Genomic DNA, 23,193 nt, shown 5'->3' with positions numbered 1-23,193 from the left:
ATTTACCATTGTGGTTAGTAAATACAATGCAGAGGTATATTTTCAATCCATTACTCCACTCTGTGGCCTTTGTGTCATGTGATTTTTGCTACATAAGATGATCTGGTAAAGTAATAAAGATGGAAACTTGATTTTCAAAGGAATAAATAAAGAAATAAGAAATACAGCGGATTTATTCAACAGGCAATAATTTTTCAGAGTGTTTTAACACCATAGGAATAAGAACAACAAAACAAAACAATGTTTATATATTGTCTTCAGCCATTTAAATTTATTTATGAAAGGAGGAGTGAGATACATTTCTATATCGCCTCCAACAAAACAAAAACGTTGATAAATTTACATAGCTACTCAAACCCATGGAAGTAAACCAAAACTAAAGGAAGAAAAATTCTAACAGATGATACTTAACTTTACATACAGGACTAAAGTTTTAAATGTCCTGAATAAAAGATATACTAACTACCTACCTATCTATCACTTGGAAACAATATACTGAGTAGAAGAACATATTTTTTTTCATATACAGGCAGTTCCCTAGTTACAAACATCCAACTTACAAATGACTCATAGTTAAGAATGGGGTGAGACAACAGGAAGTGAGAAAAATCTACCCACAGGAAGTGAAATTCACTCCTGAAAGAGTTATGGGAAAAAGGTTTCTTCACTGAGGCTTTATCATTAACTCTTGTTTCCACAGCAAGTCATTTTTTTTCAAAATTCAAGTATCACAGGGACAGAAAGCAAGGTGAAATCTTCTGAAAAGGGGCACAGACAGCAAAACAAACACCATAGGGGCGCTGTCTGAAGCTTACACACACACGGCTGAAGTTACACTTAAAAATAGACCTGTTCTGACTTACAAATTCGACTTAAGAACAAACCTACTGAACCTATCTTATTTGTAACTTGGAGACTGCCTACAAGGCCCCTGGAATATTCAGACTAGGATAGAAAGAATTGCTGCTTGAACCCCTGGACATTTGCTGTCTGCTAGTGTAGACCAGGGCTGTAGGTTGGATTTGTCCAGGAGTAGTACTACGCAGTCTACAAGTAGGAGGAAAACTGATCAACTGGATAATTTTCCTATTCAATCTGTTGTCCAGTGTTGGCTCTTGATAGGCAACATCAATGGCCATTTTTTTCAGGGTTTTGAAAATTGAGGTGGGCATTAGACTCAATGGTGCATTAGACTCAAGTAAATCCAGAGAATTACATTGAGAGCATTCAGCAGTACAATTTTCTTTCCTTATTTCTTCTCTAGAATCACCAAATGTATAGAATAACTATACATGAAAGAATATTTATTGCAAATAACAAAAGTATTTTTTAAACCACCCAAATGTTGACCTAATAAATGAATAATTCACAAAGCAGTCCTAAATATATAGGAAACAATCATTCTCACTTACGTCAATCTTTTCAAATTGCACAATTCATGTAGATTTTATGATCTAAGCAAACAAATCTTTTGGAGCCAGAATAGACTAATCTGATTGTCCTATGGATAAGATGAAGCATGAGAAGGTCTAGTTGAGAAAACAGTCTAGGAATGATATCTAAATAATTAGCCACTTTGAGTCTCCTTGTGGAGAGAAAAATATAAAAATATAAGAAGTACTATCACTGCCAGAACAAAAACTGGAAAAGGTACCAGTATCCTTAATGGTTGCATAGAAATGGGAATTTCATCAGGTGTTAGTTGTCATGTGGCCAGGTAACAAGCAACATCTGTTGTAATTCCTTGTTCTGCACAATCTTTGAAGGTCGAGGAGCTTTTTCCAAACTCTACTCTCAAAACCCTATGCCTAAGTAGGAGACAGTAGCACCCACAACTGCAACCCAAGTTTTGCAAACCAACTGGTATTCTACCAGTAAACAAGAAGAGACAGAAGGCTACAGATGCCACCATGTTGTGTCCAGACACTCAGATTCTACATCTAACCTACACAACCCCTCTTTTCTTATATTATAGCCTGTTTCTCCTGCAGGCTCAATTTTAATATATTTGTCTAAAATATATTAATATTTGGTAAGCCTAAACACACGTGTCAGGCAAGGATTGACAAATCGCAGTTAAGCCAAAGGCTGTTTTCCTGGTTAGCAGACTGTTCAGATACAATTTGTTTTGTTCGTTTCCTTGAATGTAATAGTAGAAAAATGTTTTTTTATTTGCTTTTCTCACTCTTTTGGTCTGGAAACAATGAGCTCCAGTGCACTTTACAAATATACTTCTTAGGAAACAGACATAGGCTTGTGCTGGTAATCTTATTTCTGCATGTTAGCTGGCTTCAGTATTGGAGGTCTAATGCACTTTGGCATGTTGTTCATAGGTGGTGTTTTAGGAGATTTTGCTCCTAGGGAGTGTACAAGAGGAGAACGCACCCTGTGAATGCTTCACCTTTCTGGCAGGTGAACAGTTGCTACTTTGGAGCAGGAGGAAAACTTCCTTGCTAGTATGATCACTACATAATAGGCCTTAAAATGGGCTGTAGCTTATTTCTGGTCCAATTCAACCTGAGTTTTCTTTTTGCAGAACTTTAGCCAATGTCTGTCTATGTATGTTTGGATTCTTTCCTATTTATGTATTCTTATCAACTTTGGAAGTTAAATATGAGAAGTAGCATAATAATAATAATAAAAAACAACAAATTAGGCCTCTGGTTAAATTTTCTATTAAAGAAAAAATTCCAAAGAACAAACCCATTTCATTAACAGAGGATACCTACACTGACCTTAACTAATGTATCTCATTTTATCTAAGAAGTCTAATACTATTATGATATTCCCAGTTTTCCACCATTAATTTTTCTGCATAGTAATGTATATCAAAGCAAGTTTACTTATACGAAGTGCCTTTTACGTCTTATGTTACTGAACTTCTATAATGGTAAATTCAGATTGTGGTTTTAGAGTCCCTTTATCCCAAGTCAAACCAAATTGACCCAAACATTCTACAGGATACGATGGTTAGTGAGTTTATTATGTTTCAAATCACTATGCAATAATGTCCAGAAGTCTAATGAAGTTAGGTTGAAGGTAAATAAATACAATAATCAAAGCAGTCTTTTGCTACCAAAACCATTATGCTGGGATATGAAAAGTTAAGGAAAGTACCTTTCATCGTATATTTTTAAGAGTTTCAGTTCAGCACGAATTCCTAATAAGATATCACAAATGAATTGCAAATCTCAGATGAATGTTGAATTAAAAGGAGAATTACCAGTGTACTTAAACTACATATGCCTGTCTTGAGCATGGATGTCAGAACATACACAAAAAAACAATCAGCTTGTCATTTTGAAATGCTCACCCCCTTTGTTCTGCAAGGAAGAGGTAGTTGAAAAACAGGAAAGTTCACTTACTGTGCAAGTCTTGGCTTATTTTCCAGTTAAGCTGGAAAGCCACAATTGAAGAATTCCATGAAAGAAGCTTTTTGTTCTTCTTTTCCTCTTTACAGGCCATATTAAGACACACAGAAAAATCTCACAGAATTAAATCAGGTGGACTTTTACCTCTAAGGGGGGAAAACCCTTTCAGCCCAGCATTGCAAAATTTCAGATGTCACTAGGGCATTCAAAAACAATACTGACGCATAGTTTGGCAGAACAAGAGAGCTTCGGGTTAAGTACCCATTCCACCCCCTCTGCTGCCCTTCAATGTGGCGATTGTCTAATTTCTTCTCTGATTTAAACAAATCTATGTTTTGTTATTACATCTAAATAAGATAAACATATTTTTTCTTTTGCCAATCATGCCAAGTCTGAAAACAAAACATTGATGACAGAATGGGAACGAGAAAGGAACAGTATACAGTCCAAGATCCCTTAAGTGCTCATTCATGTAACTTAGGGTGAAAATTGTGTGGTCCTTCAGCTGTGGCTGGACTGCATCTTCCAGTTGCCACTACAACCAGCCGTGAAGAATGTTGGGGGTTATGGTTGAACAACACTGAGATCTCCACCCCTAATTTAGGCAAAAGACCCCTGATGTGCCCCCAAAACCCTGGTTTTATAAACCTACTCTCCTCTGCCTGTTTCATGTTTTGCAAAAATAACGTCTGAAAGAATCAGTCATGTTGGTCTACATCTTGTGATATACACCAGCTGCTAACACTGTATGTGGTGAAATAATAGCCACAAATGTGGAGAAAAAATGTCTGTATTATTCAAAGAACATGTATAGCTTCTACACTTTCCCTTTTTAGCACAATATCTACACAGCTGTTAGTCATTTGTTTCATGGGATCCAGACATCTTTATTCAAGGTAGCATTGATATTCCAGAGAAACTGCTTTTTCCCAGCACTCTTAACATTTAGAAAATGTTGCCATTCTCGAGCATATCTACATCCATCCTGCCAGGTGTAAGAGATGTAACTGTGTAAAATTCATGGGCATCTCTTGGCTAGAGTTCATGTTATCAATAGTAGTCTTGGAAAAAATCCAGTGTTGTGTGAACAGATCCACTTGGGCAGAAGAACATTCTCTTCCTCGCCTTCCTTATGTGCCTAACTCCATATTTTCTCTGGATAACACCCCAGTTCACAGCAGCAGTTTGCAATGAGGGAGAGACAGACCCTTGAATACAAGCCATTTTCCTCTATTATATTTTACTAACTTTAGTAGATGTTTGACCAATAAGAGCAAGAAAAAGTCATTGTTGCTTTTCTCAATATCCGCACCCTAAGAATGATTACAGAGTGAGCAGACTAAACTATAACAGAGCAAACCAGTATTTATTCATTACCATGACAGCACTGTTTGAAAAATATCTATGATGCAGATGACCTTGAAAAGGCTAAAGTATCTGCAGTATTTGGGAATAAAAAAAATCAAGTAATCTGCTCCAAACTCTTTAAAAGCCTTATTAACATCTTTAACATTTCTTTAAGGGTAAAGGTTTCCCCTGACGTTAAGTCCAGTCATGTCCGACTCTGGGGGTTGGTGCTCATCTCCATTTGTAAGCCAAAGAGTCGGCGTTGTCCGTAGACACCTCCAAGGTCATGTGGCCGGCATGACTGCATGGAGCGCCGTTACCTTCCCGCCGGAGTGGTACCCATTGATCTACTCACATTTGCATGTTTTCGAACTGCTAGGTTGGCAGAAGCTGGAGCTAAAAGGGGGCGCTCACTCAGCTCCTGGGATTTGAACCTGGGACCTTTCAGTCTGCAAGTTCAGCAGCTCAGCGCTTTAACATACTGCACCATCGGGGGCTCTTTACCATTTGTAAAAATCATGCTACTGAGATTACACTAGCAAATATTAAAGGCTTAAAAGCCTTTATCATATTATATTTGTCCATCACATTATTGCTATCTACAAAATTTTGCCACATGCATATCTATTTATTCAATTGTTTAAAGAGTGTCTAATGTATTTTCTAAAAATAGAGGCAATTGCATGCCATCCTTTTTTGCAACTGAACATTTTTGCCAGCCAAGATGCATATTGTAAGTAGTTGCTTTTGAAGTTCCGCTGTAATAACATTTCATTATTTTGTTCATCCTTCACTTAATGAGAAGCTTTAGAAAGCAGTAGTGATGTATGAAGGTTTTTGTGGAAAGTGTCCACTCCTAGGCCTTGTTATAAGAGCCAGTACAAATGTTTATTTGTTCAGTAGTGAATTATTAATTATGTGTAGTTGAAACAATTTCTTTCTACATCATCAAAATTTCAAGATAACAATAGTAATGGAATGCCGAGAGGTGTGCTAATTATCAAAGGCAGGGCCATTAGCCAGAAAAAAATCCAGAGGGGGGGGGGGTGAAACTTTTAAAAGCGAATCATGAAGAGTAATTCCATAACGCAAAATAATTTAGAAATCAGACTCCATCGATAAACTTGAGTGGACACTCAGGACAGATAAACTTCAGTGGACACTCATGGGGAGTTGGTTAACCAGTTAAAATCCATGAGTAAACCAGTTTTAAAAAAATGAAAATTTCAAGGGGGGGGGGGTTGAGCCCCTAACCCCCCCCCCCCTTTGGCTACAGCCCTGATCAAAGGGATGAAGTTTAGATCATTGAGAGGTGATACAGTCAAGTTCAGAGAAGGTGGAACTTCCAATATACCAGATAATGTAAGATGCTCTGGACTATAGGGAAGGAATGCACACTACACATCTTTCAATCCCAGGATAAATGCAGCAGGAGGAAATTTAGCATGTATTCCACTGTCTGAGATGTCGAAAGTATAAAGAAAACTTCCCTTAAAAAAAATACTAGGACTTTATTAGGAATGATCTGCAATTCCTAAATCCCACTGAAACACCAGGACTTAATTCTGAGTAAACAAGCACATGTTTGCAAAGATCAGTTCAAAGAACGTTATAATCCACAAAGAAGTATAATTTATAATTGGGCATTTCTTATTGTACTATAAGTAACTCTTGCATTCAATGCTACAATAAACTTCACTGTATAGATTTATTCAGAATAAACATACAATTATCTGATATTTACTGTTATGGTACTTACTCTTCCGTATCTGTTAGCATAGGATCCTGTAAGCAGTGAATGGAAAACGATGATTGTCTCATCCAAATCCCAAATGAAAACCCTCTGCAAAAAGATAACCAAATCAATCAAATCACTCCATGAAAGTGATAACTTGATTAATAGATATAGGGGTGATGACACAGGTTTGAACACTGGGCTATACTAAAACAATATTTTCTTACAATTTTGGATGAAACTATGCATTCTATGTAAATGCAGAAGAATTAACACAGCATCACAAAATTAATAGCACACTCCTATTGGGGTCTAATTGTAAGTAAATCCAATTGATCTCAATGAAATTTACTCAGAGGCACATATAGGAGTGTAGACTAGACATATCATTTCTCGGATGTTCATTCTATTACAAGGGCACTCATATATATTATACAGTGACAAGTGGTAACCTGTAGAAAGTTTGTAAAAGACAGACAGAAAAGGACAGGATACAAAAAAGCATAATTTCCACCTACTGTGAATTTCCACCTAGCAGAGCAGAGCACACCATGTCCCACTCTTAAGGAAAGGTGTCAGAATGTTTTGGGTTTCTTTTCATGGAAGGAACAATAAACGATGGATAACAGGACCCTGAATAAACTGTCAGGCTATAGTGCCAGCTAATGAATTGGCTGAGAGATAGCAAGTTCTACTCATTATTCCTTAACTAGGATATTATCTTCCCACATAACAACTACCCAGTTGTTAATAAACACTTTCATCTTGACAGAGCTTGATAGCACTTATGATTGGATATATCTGTCCATCTTAGTGTATAAGAGAATGATCCTACCTAATTGTCAGTGAGAAGAGAACTCGATGTTGAGTAAGAGCTTTAATTTATTCCCTCCCCAGAGAAAGAGGGACCATTGCCACATAGATACCCTGGGAAAGAAGCCAGGGGTGACAGTTAATAAAGGGAGAAGCCAGTTGGAGTTGAAGAATTTCATAGAATAAATTCCTCGTGACAAAGGCCAAAGTTTGAGTAAACAGGAGTGCACCTGGATTTTATGATTTTACTTCAGCTTCCCTTCTTTCTTTCTTTCTTTCTTTCTTTCTTTCTTTCTTTCTTTCTTTCTTTCTTTCTTTCTTTCTTTGGCTTTCTTGAGTTAAAATCTACTTATATTATTGTGAAACTTTGTAAACTGAAACTTTCTTTAATGTTTCTGGAGTGGGTGACAAAATAAATAAATAAAATGGCTGCTTCATATACATACCTCTAGATCAGAGTCAGGTGGTGGTGACGGATTATTATTCCTTCTGCCTCGACCACGTGATTTGCCATCTGAGCTGCGACGCAACCTGTCTGCCTCTGAATCTTTAATGGGTGTGGTGGGGCTGTGAATTGTGCTGTATTCTGCTGCATAAAGAGAAATTTGGTCATGTTTTATTTTAATTTTGCTCCAGTTATGCTCCAGTTAATGAAGTAGATTGTTGCTGGATGTGACTTTTCAAAGAGATAATTTGCCTGCTGCAGAATTCTGAGAAATGTAGTTTAGGGCGAGGCCTTTGGAATTCTCAGCCAGAGAGGTTCTCAGCTTCCCTAAACTACATTTCCCAGAATTCTGCAGGAATGCAACCACATGATAGGAAAATGGGAGTCCCCACTTCAGAATGCTAATGTGATAAGATCCTGAGTGTGGATGAAGGAATAATTGTAGGTGGGGTTTTTTTTCAGAATTCTATAAAATATCCTCTTCTGATGATATCTCACAAATCTGAGATGATGGAGACCCAGGTGTGATGGAACTTGATGAGCTTGTCACCAAAGGATGGAACCATGGCATAGATGAAGCTGATAATAGCGGAGCAAATGTTGAGAACAGGGTCATTTTCCAGAAATAAGTCAAAGATATCGATAGGAGTCTTGATTAGGTTTCTTAAATTAACTAGATTTATATTTAATGGCAGAAGAAGCCTTGTGAAAAGAAGTGGATTATAGAGGGGTCTGCTTCTGCTGACCGCCAAAAAGTGGGATTTAATCTCATCTAGATCCAGTTGAGTGCTCATGAAAATATGATCTAGACAGCTGTGATTGAAGTTGAAATCCAAACATGAATGCAGTAGATCTCATGGAAGGGTGTTTGTTTTAAAGACCTCGAAGCCTCCCAAAACCTGCTGACATTTTCCTTGTTTGTGGATATAAGTGCTGAATCTTATTCAGCAATCGAATGCTAGCATTGCTCAATAGAACATATCTCTTTTTATCAACTCATTAGATTTTGGACTGAAATTCTCAGCATTTCTCATCATTTGATATGCTTAAAGTTTGAATTTTCCTCATCTTCTTTTGAAGCAACAGAAGGAGGGTATTTGCAGGGAGATACACACAAAGACCTAAGCAACTAAGCCTTACAATGCAACCATATACAGATCTCTTCAAATCCACGTGCCATGATATCCTACTTGGCTTACTCTCAGGTAAATAAGCAAGTGAATACAATACTAGTCTTGCAATTAATATGTAAAATAAAGCTTAAGCAAGGAGCTCAGGCACTATAAATACTATTGTACTTCTTGTAATTTGCATTCTTACTTTTAGTGCTGCCATTTATAGATTGTTTTAAGTGGCAATTATAGGAAAAGTCTTTTTTTAAGAAAGCCTCATGGCTCTTCATCCCTTTTCCCACACTATCAACCCCTCCTCTCTCAATACTGTGTAAATAGTACCATAAATTCAGAATTCCTTTACAAATACCTTTCAAGTACAGAAAAATATGGCCTATAGGAACAATAAAATTAGTAATTACCCGCTGTAGGATCTGTGACTGCTTGACTTGTGATGCCAGATGGTGGTTCTTGTAGCTGGTATGTTGCATTGGAGGAAGGTGTTGTTGGACTGGTGTTGCTGCTTGTCATATAATGTGATGGATATGGTGAACTGTTATAATACTGTGCATATTGACCTTGGCCAAAACTGGGGTAAGATGGATATTCCTGTCAGAAAGTGGAAGAAATCTCTATTAAGCTTTCCATCAACATGCTGCTAGATTTTTAAAAAGTATACATCTCTAAATATTTGCACAGAAATCTCTACAATCAAGGACTAGAAGAGCTGTTGTGGAGTTAGAAATTAATCTGATAAAAACTGATCATAACAGCATATATCAAAAATATTTTGTGATTTTAAATTGTTATATTTCTTTTGTCGAGCTCTTGACAAAGCATGGGTTATAAACATTTAAATATTAAATAAACAAAAAATAATAAAATGTGAATTGCACAAGCAAATCTCAAAGTCATTCCTAAGATTCTAAGTAATCTTATGTTCTGTCATGTCTTTTTCAATAGTCGATTTGATATTTGTCATTTAATTTTTATATTTTTATGCATTTACCTGTTGTGAACTATTAAATCCGGTTGAATTTGTAAGTGAATTATTTCCAGCATATATTCCAGATGATGTTGTAAAACTGCTTCCTAAAACAAATAAAGAAAATGTGTATATGAGCAGCCAGTATAATGTCTTTGGAAATGCCATCACAATGCATCAATGGTAACATGATAGTTTTTCAAAAATATTTTCCATATGTTGATGCAGTAATTAATCTACTTTTGTCATCAGTACTGGAAAAAAATTACACTGAGAAGTGATAAATTATTGTTTTTGGAGCACTAGATGATCATATATGAAGGTTAAAAAGTTACCCAAATGGATTGCATTAAAAGCAGAATGCAAATTCAGAATCACTTGGCTTCCTTTTATTATTTTAGGCATTGTAGGAATCAAGCTACTTGATTAGCCGAGTTATATGGTACACAGCCTGCTAGACTGTTCCATTCCAAATAGCAGGTGGGATATTCACATGTTTGAACTCCTTCAAAGACATTGTGTATAGGAGAAGACTGGCATGAATATTTTCTATGTGTAGATAAAGTTTGTGTTACTGAAAGATATGCTCTTCCCATTATGTACTAGAGAAATCCAAATCAATGACTAAAGCAGTACTATTTCTAACTGCATAGTTTGGCTGCAGAATACTTCTCAAATCAGTGTAGAAGTAGGATGTGATCCAACAAATACTTCCATGCACATTTTGAGTAACATAGGCTTATGTATAAATGTAATTATGACAGAGTAGATAGATTTAATCCTATATACTGTATAGCAGGTAAAATTACTCACATCCTATTTCTTTTTTCTTTTTCTATGCTTTCTTCTTTTCAAATCCTATTCATTTCAATGAATCTACTCTAACTTTTCCCTCTTAACCCTGAGAGGAACCGAGAACCTCCGATCAGTAAGACTTACATTTTAAAGTTGTTAAAATGTAACATTTTAGAAATATTGCTACAGTTTTCTCCATGTTTTAGAAAGTAAAATGTTCACTCAAAGCTCTATGACACTTCTGTTCTTCTCCAATAATAACACATATAATTAAAGCTCATTAAACCACTCTTGAGTGTACAGCCTTGGGCAGCACTCCCCTCGTTGCTCTGACACCGAGAGCATTATTACATGACATTTCAAGTAGAAAGGCTATTGCCCTAAATGTGCCTGGACACAGCAATCCTCTCTCAACGTTAGCTACCCAAAATAGACAGATGGACCGTCTGATTTTAATGCCTTTATCAACAAAGCTGTACTTTTAAAAGGGCAGTAACCTCCTTCTAGGCCCCAAAGCAAATTTGAACATATGGACATTTAAGAGTCAAAGTGTGTGGAGAGAAGGGCTGAGGGAGAAGGGGCTTTCAGAAATCCTACCAGTTGCTAGGATGATAAAGATCTCGTGAATTGGCAAACGGTCCTTAATTTGCCTTCATTCTTTCTCATTACTATATTGAGCACCCAATCCAATAAGAGAGATGCCAGAAGAACAAAATAAGGAGAAAACTCATTGAGTGTTGATAGTTCAGGGTAGGAAGTAACTTTTCTTTCCTCTCTGAAAATTGGAAACTATAAATATTTTGTACAAACCAAAACTACTCCTAGTAAGGGCAGTGGTGTGCGGACGTGTATTGTCACACAACTACACAAAGCCCTTGAATAGCAGTCCTTTGTATTTTGTCTGAATTTCTCCAACTATCCAAAAAGTCTTTGATAGATATCAATACCAGACACACACTCAGACCACAAAAAATGAATCACTGCATGCTGCTCTTCTTTCATGCAAATCACAAAGGGGGTGGGGGCAGCGATTTTTTTCTTTTAACACAGACACAGATAAACTGATATAACACTTTCAAAACTGCACAGCTTTGGGGAATCAGTGACCTTGATCAGAAAGTGCCCATAGGACAGTGTGGTCAACAGAAGTTTTAGTATAAACAGGGTGCGGATAATTTTTGAATCTCATATATAGAAAGAGGGGGCATTCTGCTCATATATACAATTGGCCCTCTGTATCCACAGGTTTTACATCCATGGATTCTACCAACCAAAGCTAGAAAATATCGAGGACAAGAAAACGTTGTTTTTTGACTTGCTTCTCTTCCATGTTTTTTATTTTACTGATTTTTAACTGTCTATATGTATGTTTGCATGTATGCTTACCTACATATGGGGAAGTGAGGCAAAGAGATAAAGATGAAAAGGAGAGATGAAATACATATAACTTTTCATGATGTTTTAAAAGGCTTGCAAGATCCCAAAATAGGGTTGTATAAACAATTCTACATCTATTATGAACACAGTTGGTCATGGTTTTTTTTTTAATGAGGGGTAAATAATTGATGGGGAAAACTCTAGAAAGTGGAGGAAGAAATGGAAGCTATAGGAAGGTGCAAACAGAATTGATGAGGAGAAAGATTTGGCTTAAAGTGAGTTAAGACAGACAAAGAAATGCACCAAATAAAAATAATGTACTGGAGAAATATTTATGAGCATTTTTAAGAGAAACCTATAATGGGCAAAATATCTCTTTTAGGATCTTCATTACTTCTTTGGTTCAGACTTTGTGAGAATAACTCAGCATACTAATTGTACAACCACATCATTATTTTTAAAGATAAACCATGCAGTCAAGCTAATCCTGATTATGTTGCTAAAATACACAAATTAGAAATGTTCCACAATCCCCCCCCCCCCTCCCGCTCCCCAAGAGTAGCTGGAATTCTGCTGTATTTCATTACAGCAAGATCAACAAAATGTCTTGTGGTATCTAAGAAACAAATGTAATAATTCCTCACAAATTAATGCCATCATAATTTGTACCCGTTCAGAACACTCTAACACTGGAAATGCGCACCATCTGAATAACTCAAATTGCACCACATGAAGACCGCCAAGACCCAAAATGACTCAATAATGACCAATAAAATTTCTAGGTGAAGGGACCTTTTGAAATGTTCTATACTGGGGAAGGGCCTATTTCTAAAATAACTTTTTTAAAAAGGACCCTTGAATCAACTGTTGAATGCTATGCCCTAAAAAGCACAGTCCTCCCTTTCTCTTAAATGTTTTAACTTGCTGAGAGAGTTGGGCCATCCTGGCTTCCCTAGGGAACATTGAAACCTGGGAGCAGCCACAGAGAAAGCTTGCTCTTTGGTTCCCACCAACAAGCCTTAGAAGATGGGAAGACAGAAAGAAGAGCCTCTCCAGAAGAACCCTGGTCTCCAGAGTCATAGTCCAACACTCAAACCACTATATCAGGCTGGTTTTCCCTGAAGAACTGTGGAGGAGCCAAAATGCAGTTGGCCAGCCATGATTTAACTTTGTTTTTTAAACAAATCAGTGGCAGTTATTTCCTTTTGCATTCAGATGGGTATGCAGATAGTATGGCTTCTGCATGATACCAGACTATCCTCCTGTACAAGGCTGGAAGTAAGAGTTCAGAGTGGGATTTTCCACCACTCTGGAACTATTTCTTGATGGTTAAAATGATCCTCATGAATAGGTCAAGAGGAGATGTTGGGAACTGCAGTAGAAAGGTGAAATGACCCAACTGGGTGGAGACACCTTACACAAACAGAACATTTGGTTTGTGGAAGGTGTCTCCACCCAATTGGGCCATGTCATCTTTCCATAGGAACTCTGCAGTCTATCTCACCCTACTTTGTAGACCTCAGGGTAACTTTTTGGGAGAGGTAATAGAGCACAAAGGAAACTGAAATAGGAAGAGGCAATGATAAAGTCCCCATCTACAAAGCTCCTGCTCCTTCCTTTTCCATTTCCCAGGATCCAACTTCTCCTTTATGAAGCAATTTGTATCTTCAGCATACATTAGGAGATTCTTATGGAAAAGTAGACAATCTAGTCTCTTACAACAGAGGGGGGCCACTTCCAAAAGGTGTGACTAGCACCAACCAGGCAATTTAATAAGATGAGTTTACCTGTTTTGTTTTATTTGGTGTTTTCTCTGGTAATGATAATGATGACAATGTATATTAATGGCTTTTTTAAACTAAGGGTATACACTGCTCAAACAATTATGAGAATGAAGGATTGTGTGATATTTTAAATAAACAAACTAGATCTAAAGTATTAAGCAAACATTCTTAAAGCAGGCTTTAATGGATTTGCTTTATAGTGATAGCTAAACAAAATTCTGAATTAAGATTAAAACTGAGATCAGAAATACACATAAGAACTGCTAAATATGAATTGAACCTACAGGCAGGGTTTTCTGGACCTATAACATTGTCCGGTTTGTTTGATCACATGTTAGACTTGTTAGAAGGGTATAAACTAAAAAGTAGTCCATAAATAGGACTGGGCTTTACTTTGAGGTAAGAGATGCCTACTGACTATTTCTAAGTTTTCAAAGCTAATCAGAAGCTGCTTTGACATTGGCAGTAATATACTCTCACAAATTCCGGATAAGACTGCTTATAAGAATTCATGTAATTTGGCACAAATAGACATTTCACTAAAAAAACAAAGGAAGTAAAATTAGTAAATATATAAATAAGTCTATGCTTTTTTAAAAATAAGAATCAAAGAAAGAAAAATTGGCAAAAAGCTATTCACTAAACTTGCTGATAGCTACTGTTTCTTCCTGAACTATGCAGTGATCTATGAGATAGTCATAACTCTGCAAATTTACAAGAACCTATGAAAAATGTTACTGCATTTTGGCCAGAATATTATAAGAAACATCTCTTTCATCCTATAGCCATTACTGACCCCCGTGGAGAACAGGCAAGGTCTCGGAGACCATAACAAATGTGGAACAGGTTTTTTAAAAGTGCTACATAGACCACCCAAGGTCAGCTTAGAAATATGTCAAAAATTCTTTAGAGTTTCCTACATTTTCAGAAAGTATGTCATGGCACCAAAGCATGCTGCTCTTATGTAAAAAACATTAAGAGCAACAGAATGTTTAAGTTCCCTGTGCAATATCATAAAATAGAAAGCCTTAAAATAAAATTATTCATTTTGCAACTTCAAAATTTAGAAATAGATTTTTTATAAATGTATCATGAAAGATACTGGGACAAAATAATTTTCCTTTGTATGGAATATTGTCCATTCTCACTAAATTTGTGACAGAAATTATGACCTTAAAAGAAATCCTGCTTAAAATTCTACTTAATGTTGAATATAGTACTTGAAAAAGGTATTGATTTCAAGCCTTGCCTTAAAAAATGTTAATGTAAAGTGGAATTTCAAAAGGATGATGTAGTAAGTAGTGTCAGGAATGTAGCGGGGGGGGGGGGGGGCTTGAGGGGCTTCAGCCCCCCCCCCCCCCAAATTCTCAGGGTGGTCCGCGAGAAGGCCTTACATTTATTATTTAAACTGTTAAGTTTATTCATATCATAACCTGATCACCATGCTCAATATATCCCATGTGCATGGGGGTATTGGGATAACAATACAAAAGGTTTGCTAGAGTAGATCCTCCCTCCCTCAGACTCAGCCCCCCCCCCCCGAATCAAAATATCAGTTCCATACTGCTCAACACAGCTCTTCTGTAATGCATAAAACTGTTCTATAATGGTTAAGATGCAATTGTTAAGCACATTGTATTAAAGTAAGTCACACTGCACTGAATAGGGTCTAATTCTGAACAGAAATAGATAGGATTTCACCATTAAATTAAGCAACATTTTTCTTATGTATAGGTAAACATTTGACCCAACCATGAGTTCCAGAACAACAAAAAATTAAACCGCCAAAAGGATTCTTTCCTTGCAAACTTTGTGGCAATGTACTTTGATCCAGACCTCATGTCAGAACACAACCTCTGTCATTCTAGGTTTTCTGTCAATTTGGAAGGTAAATGTTGCTCTTGCTTACAGGCTAAGGACTAGATCAATACATCCTAAAAGCCATTCAGCATCAACAACGTCTGATCCGGTTAATACATTAAGTCTTCTCTGCTTCATAACATCTGTTCTAAGGTTTCCAAAGGGCTCAACAGGCATAGCTCCCACTGACCCAGACTAAATTTAGAGATCATATTTCTGGTTAGTTTTGAATCCTTTTCTCTGTTCCTGAGGAAAACTGGATTCCATAAGTAGTGACACAGAGAAATATACAATGTATTAGGCATAATGTATAATATCAAGTAAACATTTAAACTGCTCAGGAGAAAAAAAACCCACAACTGATAACATCTAATACTTATACAACTTCCAAAGTATACTGCCAACATTAGCTAAATCATTCTGACAAGTTAACTTGTAGGGAATGTCATCTCAAATTTACAGATAAAGAAAACACACCTAAGGGATGAAATCATGTCAACTTATATTTATATTCTTGATACAGTTTTTCACACTTATGTTTTCTATCACAGCACAGAAGGTTTTTTATGGCAGTGAATTTTAAAATAAAGGTGATCTTGATTACTAGATCATAAAATAAAATAGCTGTGCTGGAAAAGCTGGCAAGGTTATTAAAACCTGTGGCTTGGATGGAAAATGCTAATACATTGTCAACAGTATTTAAGTGCACATAAAATTCTCTAATTCTGCACATAAACTATACTGCTGTCTTTTTCAATTGGTTAATTGAATTAATTCACAATTTTTATTTAGTTGGTTTATAAAATAAAATAAACCAAACTCATATGCTAAAACCAAACGAACTGAGTGGATTCTGATCAGCAATACAGACCTTGCATCTGGTAACTGTAGGGAGCCTGTCCTGGCTGGGGAGTGCTGAACCCGGCCCCATAGCTCAGAAAGCCGGTCTGTCCAGGTGACTGCGTTTGAGACAATCCACCTTCTGTCTTGATGCCTGCCCACAATGCACCTAAATCAGTTAGTGATAGCAAAGCTATTTGTTCATATTCAAACAATTAGAGGATAGTAAATAAATAACAATTATTTATGCACTGACTATGCAGAGGCACACCGATACACAATCCAGGTGAAACATCAGTAGTTTTATCTAAAAATTCCTAATCATTCTAAAAAAAATCATATTTAAATTCAGCATCATCTACATGTAGATCAAGCTGTGCATCAACCTTACAGTGAAATCATACCAATGCCTGCTCAGGAGAAACTATAATCATGTTAAATGGGGACTGATAATGAAGTATGCATTCAACTGTGGTTTTAAGCAATTCTAAACATATTTATTAGGGCAGAGTTTGTGAACTGGAGAAAGGACCAATTTCTGTCCCCATGGTAGGCTGCACTACCTAATTTCATTTTCAAACCATAAATCAGCTGAAATCAAAATTCTAAGTTCACCAAGTGGATTTTTATCCAGAGGATTGAAGATTAGGGTTGTGAGTTGCAGTTAATTTGCCTACACAGAGAATATTTTTTTGTTATTTGGGATGGGATTATTTTTTCTAGAAAAGGTGGGAAGGTATAGGGGAAGGCTACAAAAAAAGGCTAGAACTGCATGCCATCCATGGGATACAATCCTCCCCTCCACCCGATCCCATTGAATTCAGTTAAGTTTCTTTATAAGTAAACGTATGTAGGACCTGGGTTTTTTCATTCACATAAATTGAGAAGATTAGTTATTGTTGAGAAATATATCTGGATATCAGTATATACATTTTTACATAGAGCTAAATCCAACTGTGAATCCCAATTAGGACTTCATCCCATGCTTGCTTGAGACTGTCTTCTCTGCTGCCACAGAGTCTCACAGAGGCCATCACATGACACAAGGCCACTTCTGATGGGACTCTGTGACAGCAGCACAGGGAAATGGAGGGAAGGCGCCGTTTTCAGGAGTCTACCCAAATCCCAACTGCAGAAGCTAGGAAAGGCACAGAAAGGACTGTGCCATCCCAAAAGATGGGGAAAGATAGGGAGGGGGAGAGAGCGGGGTAAAATTGTTCTCTCTGCTTTCTCCCGCCATTCATGGGATGAGGCCCTAAGAGTATATTGAAAGATAATTATATACATTCCATTGTTGGAACTTCAGTCTGTATTAACTGGGACTAGTAATTAGATTTAGTCCATAAAATACTTGATTATTTCATAAATTATGAAGTATTTAATGTTTTCCCTACTGTTGTTGTTCTGCTGTTCAGGAAACAATGTGGCTCAAAATGTAATATAAATACAGTTACAAAGGAATCACTCTCAAAACAAAAAACCCCACCAATTTAAAAACTAAACAACCAGAAAGCATGAATCCAAAGCAAATTAGTACAAATTAAAATATGTAATTTAATATGGCAATTTATGATTTTTTAAAAATTCCCTGCCTAAAAATTACAAAGGTGAAACCCTACTGGGGTGGGAGGACAGGGGTGTATTTCCAATTCAGAGCACTGCCATGGTGTCTTATTCTGACTAGCTTTGCAGCTAGAATTACATACAGAATTTTTCTGAGACAGATCTTGGAGCTCAGGGAGCTATATATGGGAATATAAAGCTAAATCCAGTTGTTAGTCCAACTCACTCTATCAATACTTATGTGATTATTTACAAATTTTCTACTAATTTGATGTCTGCAACATAGCCTGGAGTAACAAATAGATTTAGGCCATTTTGGACAGTACAAAATAGCAGGGGCAAAAAATAACAAAATGTAAAAACTCTAATATTTGCACCATCTATTTATTTTAATTTTTTACTTATTCAGGAAGACATTAGCCCACTTACTTCATTAATATTATGGCTTATTCTAGAACTTTTATATCAATAATACATAGATTTAAGCTACTGTGTAGACTATGAAATAGTAAGAGGAAAGAATAACAAAATGTAAAAATTCTAATATGAAAATACATTTGCAACTTCTATTTATTTAAATTTACTGCCTATTCAGGAAGGTAACTTGCTTCATTAGGAGTACAATTTATTCCAGAACTTTTCATATATAAGTGATTTATGATTGGAAAAGGAAAAAATATATAAGAAGTGTTCAGGTTTACTCTTGACACTACAAAATTTCGTAAGTGAAATCCAAGTGATGGTGGTAGAAAGGCATCCTTCCAAATGAAAATACATGCCAGAGGTCTTTCCTTTAAATTCTAATTCTAATTGAATTCTTATCATTCTTTGCCTTAAATTTAGGTTTTTATTATTTTGTGCATGTAATTAGACGAAATCTCATTCTACCTTCTTTATTAGACTGCCTATGCGTTTTATTCTGCTTAACTGGAAGATCAACTAAAGTTTTACACTACAATCCAATAAATATCAGCTCAGATGCAAGCCCCTTTGAGTTCAATGAGATTTATTTGCAGATAAATATGTTTGTAATGGAAGCCTATGCTTCTTGTATAAAATAAAATTATGGAGCTGTTTTTACTCAGCATGCTTAAATATCTCACACTGAATTTGGTGGGCCTCCAGACAGCTGTGGACAAAGCAAGAACGATCAGTATGTTCCAGATGCAGGGGCTGCTTCTATTTCCAAGAATCCCAGGAGGATTACTCAGGCTCTGGTACAGAATGGGAAAACCAGCCAACCAGAGAAAGCCTCGTTGTTTGGCAAGAGGGTAGACTATTATCAGGATCTAGCCAAGCCTACTGAATTGTACCCATACAATAATGGCAACAATTACCCTTCAAAGGAAAAATGGTTTTTGCTCATTCTTGTTCATCTCAAAGCCTCACATTCACCAATGGATTCACAAATAAAAGTGCACTGGTCTGTCTAAATGGGCTTTAAGAATAGGATTGGAGCTACACTTAGCCATATATAGGAGAAATCTACTAAATGAATTAGAACTTCACTTATCCTATATGTTTATGCATAAATCTAGATATTTTAGTCAAAAAACAACCCCAAAAACTCAGTTGAATTATCAATAGGTCAATGTGAATTCCTTAACTCTTATTTTAAAAAGAACTATCCCCTTCTCTGGTTAGAGTGACAAAAGGCAAGAGCTTAATTGGTTCTGGGAGAACCTAAAAGAAGCACCAATCCCATCTACTATCCCTACTGTGGCACTGCTTCTGGCCTTTCTAAATGTCCACAGGCAGCATTGGCCATGGTGGCATTCATGTTTAAACAAATGACTCTTGACATACCCATGGATAATATCAAAATCAATAATTATGTCCCCAAACCTGTTGACTTAAACATCAGGTCAACATATAAATGAGTATATACCAGGCATGGGCAAACTTTTTTCTCTGAGAACCAGGTCAAGAGGGAGGGGGGGCAGACACACGCTGGGTGGGCAGGCCCAGGAGGTGAAGGGTCTGGGAGGGGGGCAGGAGGGGCAGAGCAGGACCTGGGTCATCCTCAGGTTATCCTCCCAGGATACGGAGGGGGCTGTTCGCTCTATCCTTACACCGGAGGAAGGCAAGACACGCAGCGACTGCCCCGATCCTCTCCTTCCCAATTCCCCTCCCCTTCCTCTCCTCCGATCCTCGGGCTGTCCTCTTGACATTATGCCAGGAGGAGGGTGAGACAGGCGGCAGTTAATTAAGAGTGCTCCAGAGAGCTCTCAGCCACCGTATGCCTTATTCAAGCCATCCTCGAAGGATGGGGCTGCTCGCACAGTCCTTATACCGGGAGGAGGTTGAGACACACGGTGGCTGAGAGTGCTCCAGAGGGCTCTCAGCTGCTACGTGCTTTCCCCATCTTTTTGGCATAAGGATACCGTGGGCCACCATGTCCTGCCAAGAGGACAGGAAAAATTAGAAGGGCCTGAGTTAAGCATCCAGGGGGTTGCATCCAGCCCTGGGCCTTGGTTTGCTCATGTTACCTAATTTCCAATCATTTCAAATGTGGATCAGCTCTACTTTGCCAACCTAAAACAGTGTACATGTAATATGATCAAGTACAAATTTAAAGAAGCAACACTTCTAAAAACTAAGAAGCCCAAGTATAAAACCCAAGACTAATGTCAAATTATGTTCTATTGTTTTTTAGGTGTCAGGTTACCTTTCAAGATATGTAGACTGCATCACAGAAATCCTAAGATGTGATTTATTGATAAAGGAATGCTTTAAAAATGTAATACTGAAAAAAGCAAATTCAGTTCCACTACATAACACTCTCTTACCATCTCTCCAGAAAATTAACTCACCATATGATGAGATTCCATAGGGCTGTCCAGGCTGTGGGTAGGTTGAATAAGCAGTGGCTTGTTGCATCCCTGTAGTAAACTGCGTCTGCCCATATGCAGCCATGGTTTGTGAAGAAGGGGTAGGAAGAATATGTGGGTATGGTCTACTATTTGTTGGGAAATGAAAAAACAAAACAAAAGGAAGTCTTCACATTAGACAGAAATATGCAAACTACAGGACAGAATCTAAATTCCTTGGCTACTGTGCCAAAGTAATTAGTTAATTAATCGGTTTTCTATGTCCGAAAAAAACTAATTTGTTCAGTAAATTTCTTCACAGTAAACTAATTTCAGTTAAAATTTAACATCTGGATCTAATTACAATTCAAATGTGGTTTAACTATTATTTCTTTTTGAAAAAACTGGCATCTTACTTGGATGGGTATATCTGTGGCGGGGAAAATGGATGAGTTTGTCTTGGGCTAAAGCTACTGCTTCCAATTGCTATAAAGAGGCAAAGAGAAAGGACATGGAAATATAAACATACTTACACAGCACACTTAACATAAACATTATACATTACATATTTTTAAAAGTGAAATTAAATTAAAACTTTGCCAAGTAACACTTTACTAGATCCCAAATAGAACATTATTTTTAGTAATTATATTACAAATTAGATTTTTCTAACTACCCTTAAGGGATCATTCATTAAGTAAACCAAATGTTAAGGCTTTGAAACATCCTCATCATATTCTATTTGATTAATGTCCACATCATCTTTTGTCACAGCTCTACCCTCCCCACTATGCTACTGATGGTCTTCAATATAAAAAGTTTGTTTTTTAAATGTAAAGACATTATTTCACATTCAATGATTTTCTAACTTGTGAATGTGAGTCAATGATTCTTCTTCAAGTATCTTATGCATCTATCATGGGATGCATCTACAAGCAGAATCAATGCAGTTTGTCACAACTTTAACTGCTATGGCTCAATGTTATGGAATCCTGGGAATTGTAGTTTTACAAGGTCATTACCCTTCTCTGAAATTAATCCTGGAGTCTCACCAAACTACAAACTTGAGAATTCTATACCGTTGATCCCTGGCAATTAAAATGGTGTTAAACTGCATTAATTCTGCAGTGTAGATCTATCCTCAGAGCAAGAATCGTTTTCAGCTGGGGCTGCTTCTGTTTCTCTAGATGCAATCAAAGCCCAAAATCAACAGCATCAAAACAAAATACTCTTGGTTATCGCTAAGTTTAAATTGATAGCTTGCAAGGGAAATGACTGAATCTGTTAGGGAAGTAGATAGCTCATGATTGAAAATACATTGGAAAAACATTCTATATTCCCTTTAGTTCAAACATATCTTTTCTCTCTTGAAAAAAAAGATTTGGATTTCTAAAGCAGAAGCTATCTATGGAACGTGTTATATTGCTATTAACCATGAAATCAACAAAACATTCTGCCAAAATGAAATATTTTTATTTTTATGTTTGTCAATAAATTAAACTAATAATGAAATTATTTAATTGATTAAATAAATAATTCTTCACTTTTAATGAAGAAATGCATATTGGGTTTTTAAAAGATAGTTTTCTGATGTACCTCGCTCACTCAAATGAGGAAGGCTGTTCTCATTGCAGCAGGAAGCAAAGATAAAATTATATAATTTTATTAAGAGTAGTGTTATTAAGAGTTTTCTAAGCATAATTAAAGTATAAACATTGAGAGAAGAAAAGAAAGAAAAAATAAAGAAGAGTTTAAGAATCTTATATATTCCAAGAACGTGTATATGGACTGAGAATGTGGGATTAGCAATTTTTGGGCTGTATTTCAGGAAAGAATTGAAGAATGTACAGAAAATGTTTAAATACAGTAATTCTAATTCTAAGCTGTTCTACTTTTTAAAAAACATTTAATATTTTTCAGTCCATTGAAATTATTTTAACTTGCTTATACTGATGTAACTTGTTTATCTTCCTGAGATTCCATGATTTAAGGTGGGATATAAATATCTTAATAAAATAAACAAAGTTTATGTAATTGTTGGTTTGAAAGTGAAATAACTGAATTTCAAAGAGACTTGTAATGACTTGAAGGAAGGGTATTTTTTTCCTTCCAAGAAGAAATGACAAAAAAAATGTAGCACCCTAAATGCAAAGAAATTATTTCCTATTTGGCCTGGGTTTAGCGGGAAATAGCCGATTTCATCAGATTTGAAATGTCCCTTTAGTTGACATTTTATTATATACATGTGGAGGTGGCTGGGATATAGTATTTAGCAGGTGACAGAGAACATCAAGAACAGGAAAATCAGAAGAAAATCCAAGAAAACATTACATAGTTTTCAACTGGGTATTCAATT

At 36.5% G+C, this 23,193-nt stretch overlaps 1 protein-coding gene across 25 annotated transcripts in view; it reads right to left on the bottom strand.

Annotated features, from left to right (window-relative positions):
* Positions 1-23,193, bottom strand: part of eya1 (EYA transcriptional coactivator and phosphatase 1) — a 99,738-nt gene that overhangs the window by 51,033 nt on the left and 25,512 nt on the right. For 7 of the 25 annotated variants that reach the window (XM_008108568.3, XM_062980260.1, XM_062980262.1 and 4 more), the window contains 7 exons: positions 21,254-21,323; positions 20,841-20,986; positions 16,496-16,633; positions 9,833-9,915; positions 9,246-9,432; positions 7,713-7,855; positions 6,478-6,561 (listed from right to left, as the gene is read on the bottom strand). In XM_008108568.3, the coding sequence (XP_008106775.3) occupies positions 6,478-6,561; positions 7,713-7,855; positions 9,246-9,432; positions 9,833-9,915; positions 16,496-16,633; positions 20,841-20,986; positions 21,254-21,323 (851 nt within the window). The remainder of the gene's footprint in view (positions 1-6,477; positions 6,562-7,712; positions 7,856-9,245; positions 9,433-9,832; positions 9,916-16,495; positions 16,634-20,840; positions 20,987-21,253; positions 21,324-23,193) is intronic. The other 18 variants (XM_016992876.2, XM_062980261.1, XM_016992881.2 and 15 more) reach the window with 7 other exon arrangements.

Source organism: Anolis carolinensis, chromosome 4, assembly GCF_035594765.1.
Source record: "Anolis carolinensis isolate JA03-04 chromosome 4, rAnoCar3.1.pri, whole genome shotgun sequence".
NCBI classification, from domain to species: Eukaryota; Metazoa; Chordata; class Lepidosauria; order Squamata; family Dactyloidae; genus Anolis; species Anolis carolinensis.
This window is presented reverse-complemented; position numbering and strand designations above follow the sequence as displayed.